General features: G+C 47.3%; 1 protein-coding gene across 1 annotated transcript in view; it reads left to right on the top strand.

Annotated features, from left to right (window-relative positions):
• Positions 1 to 435: 435 nt before the first annotated feature.
• The window catches only part of LOC103372213 (thyrotropin-releasing hormone-degrading ectoenzyme-like), a gene marked incomplete at its 3' end in the record, with an annotated part of 98,878 nt that continues 95,793 nt past the window's right edge, over positions 436 to 3,520 (top strand). The window contains exon 1 of the mRNA XM_008301789.1: positions 436 to 921. Coding sequence (XP_008300011.1) covers positions 436 to 921 — 486 coding nt within the window. The remainder of the gene's footprint in view (positions 922 to 3,520) is intronic.

The raw sequence follows: 3,520 nt of genomic DNA, 5'->3' as shown, positions 1-3,520 counted from the left end.
TAGCTTAGCCAGCTGATTTTCCCACTGAGAGTCTATGGATGGTTTGCTCACTGTATAGCCACATCCTCAACAGCAAACCTCCTCCTCCTCCTCCTCCTCTTCCTCCTCTTCAGCCTCCTCTGCTCTTGAAACTGAGCCATGCAGCATTGATTTTTGTTCTCCGCTCGCCGCAAAACGCACATCTCATCCGCTCTCGGCTTGTCAGGTCCGTTGCCTGAAATGTAAGCCGTGCCGCGGTGTTTGCTTTCCGAGCTGAAGGACGTCCGCGGCGAGGTCAGAGGTTGCGCCGAGTGCAACTGCTGCGGCTCAGGGTGGAGGCTTCAGAGGCCGAGAGGTGGAATCTTAACGAGATAGAACTCCTCCGAGCATCAATGAATCGCTTTCCGACTCAGAACTTCCAGGTTTCTCAGTCGCTGTAGTGATATCCGAAGCTAAATGGGACTAAACGACAGCAGCCCCGGCGCCATGCGCAACGGTCGCGGCCTCTCGGACCAGTGGGCCGAGTCGGTGGTGGTGCGGCCCAGGACCACCGAGCGCCACATCACGGTGCACAAGCGCCTGGTGTTGGGCTTCGCCTTATCCATCCTCACGCTCATCATCGTGACCGCCGTCGCCGTGGTGCTCAGCGTCCGCTTCGAGGAGTGCGGCGGGCGGGATCGCGACGGGTCCGCCGGCGAGCACGGGTCCAGGGGCTCGGCGAGGTTGAACGGGAGCCGGGGGGAGAGGACGGGGGAGAGGGGCGACGAGGAGGCGGTGCAGCCGTGGAGGAACTCGCGGCTGCCGGGCTCGGTGAGGCCGCGACACTACGACCTGCGGCTCGCCGTCTACATGGACAACTTCACCTTCTCCGGGGAGGTCAGCATCGAGCTGGAGTGCGTCAACGCCACCAGGTTCATCGTGCTGCACGCCGACCGCCTCGAGGTACGTAGAGGGGTCACGAGAACGCTCAGGAATTTGGCAAACATGAAGTTTCACAGCGATACCAAAATCCGATAATCATGTCAGTTCAGAGGTAACCATGCAAAGACCGACTAGCTACCCTGAAGGTGGACGGATCTGTCTTCGCTAAAGAGATCCAATGAACTGACACCGTCATTTAGCCTCAACTTCAAGATCCGTCTTTCAGTGCTTCCCATGAATACATTATGTTAGCAGCGCTTTGCGTTTCGAGAGATTGGGTGTTGGATTGTTTGCTACTCCGTCGCATTAACTTCAGGTTTAGGTAACTTTATGTTAATCAGGGGAACCAAGTCGCCAGTTGCCTCGAGTAACTCCGGACAACCTATTAAACTAATCGTTGTTGATTGGGATGTCTGATCGAGTTCTCTGGCGCCTGATTCGATCCAAGTCATTGAACAATTAGTAGATTCCTAAATTTATATAATTTTCGAGATAATCCACACCTCAAATCGATCCGGCGTCGGACAACTGAGTCGTTCTGCAATGAGTTAAGAAAAAAAAAAATGCATTTCTGCCTTCAAACTGTTCTTAAATGTTCTGTTGGGTGTTCAGGACCCTTGTCGTAAAGCTCCGATAGGATACCGTCTGAAATATAGTGTCAGAGGGTCGGATGTACAGTACAAGCTCCAAAAGATCCCGAAAACCCTACAAGACGGGGATTCGGATGACCGGCAGTTATGTTTTGGCAAACAGAGAGCACCGTGGGGGTTTATGGGTAGATTTTACTTCCAATTCTGTGTTTATACCATAATATGTTGGTTTGGTATGTGGTCAGTTGTATTTCCCGTCATATCAAGCACAGAAAAACACACAGGGGTGTAGCATTTGGTTGGTTGATTATTCCCGAGGTGTATCGGGCACAGTGGGCGGACACAGCACAGGACTTCCAGATTCATATTGTTTTTACTGCAGTTGGGCTCCGTCGATGGATGTATAAAGTCTGCTTCTATTACAGCTCTTTAAAAGATGAATTCTAAAGGTGTGGATGACGTAGAATCTCCTCGTACCAAACATTTCTGTTAAGCGCCACTTGCACATTCGCAGACGGTCACACATTCATCCGTGTGGACTTTGGGGATGAAGAAGTTTATGTCACTCATACTCTTGTGGACGCAGCTGCAAAAAACATAAATTGGCCTTTAGGTCTCGACAAGTCACCATGACAATGACGTATGTGGCCCTTAATGACCTCTGGCTAGAGCTCAGGATCAACCAGAACAGCATGTTTGTTTTTACAGGTCCACCTTTGTCATGTCAGTTCAGTAAAAATGGCAAAATCAGCCCAGAACAAATATCTACAATCCTGAATTTCTCTTATCAATCTGCATCAGTTACTGGGAAAGTTAATCTCATTTTGTGATATCATTTCTACTGGTGTGGCGGTGGAGGTAAACAAAGAATCATGCCAATACGGATTTGTGATAAAATGTCTTGATCCCTAGTTGTTTACCAGGAGTGTTTGTTTCTCTGCTCAAATGTTCAGAACAAACCTTTTGGTGGATTGTTCTTGTAACATAGTTGAAAGCTTCGCAATGTACGTCTGGTTCTGAAATCCAGGAGGTGGAGGAAGGTGGAGATTTTACTGGTTTATTGTTGGAGAACATCCGTTAATTATCTATCGTCGACACCTGTCAAGCATCCATTACTAGGCAACCCCTCGTGTCCAAAACGCCCTGACGATGGGAGTTGTTGGTTTTCAAATTTCTATACAAGATACACAAGTCTTGAACTTAACGTATTACGTACAAAATGTCTTCACGAGACATTTCCTTGACACAAAAGACTCTAAGGGAGCCCGAGTACAGTCAGACCCAACGGTATTTAAACTCGACCCAAACTTCAGTAGAGCTACGACTGTCGACTGTTTTGTGAACAGATTCATCAGTTTGGTTAATTTTTAGTAAAAATGATCAAAATTCTCCGATTCCAGCCTCTAAAATGTGAATATTTTCGAGTTCCTGAATATCTTTGGGTCGTGGATGGGACAAGACATTTGTCATCTCGGGGCTTTAGGAGACACCGATCAACCCTTTATAGACCAAACAACTAATCAGTTCACTGAAAAAAATAATCAATAAACGATAATGATGATTGTGAGTAGAAACCCTGAAGTGCAGTCGACCTGAACCGACTCCATCAAAGAAAGAACCCAAACACTGAACGATGCATGTTCCATCAAGTTTTACCTCCTTTAATCCTTCAACTCAATAAGAATGTTGATTTTTTTTCCCTCAATCCAAACTTGACCGTCTCCCTCTCACCTTTAAAACTGGACATCATGGAGACTGTGATGCTCTAAGTAATCATAGATATTGTTTGTTCTGGTCCTGACATATTGACCCTCACATCAGAAAAACAAGATTCTGTTTGACCCAGTTGGACTCGATAAAATGTGTCGTCTTCAGTCTTCCCCCAAAGTCGTCTATGAAACGGTTTGGTGGCTGAATTAATAACCAGCCGGAGTCCGCTGGCAGTTTGTATTCATGGCAGCCGGTTTTTGGGGAGATTCGTCGTTTTATTGACTAATTTATTGGTCTGGTTCCCTGAGAATTTAACTCTG

This window comes from Stegastes partitus, unplaced genomic scaffold (genome assembly GCF_000690725.1).
Source record: "Stegastes partitus isolate 25-593 unplaced genomic scaffold, Stegastes_partitus-1.0.2 Scaffold1714, whole genome shotgun sequence".
Lineage (NCBI taxonomy): Eukaryota > Metazoa > Chordata > Actinopteri > Pomacentridae > Stegastes > Stegastes partitus.
Note: the sequence above shows the minus strand (reverse complement) of the source record. Positions and strands in the feature narration are given on the sequence as shown.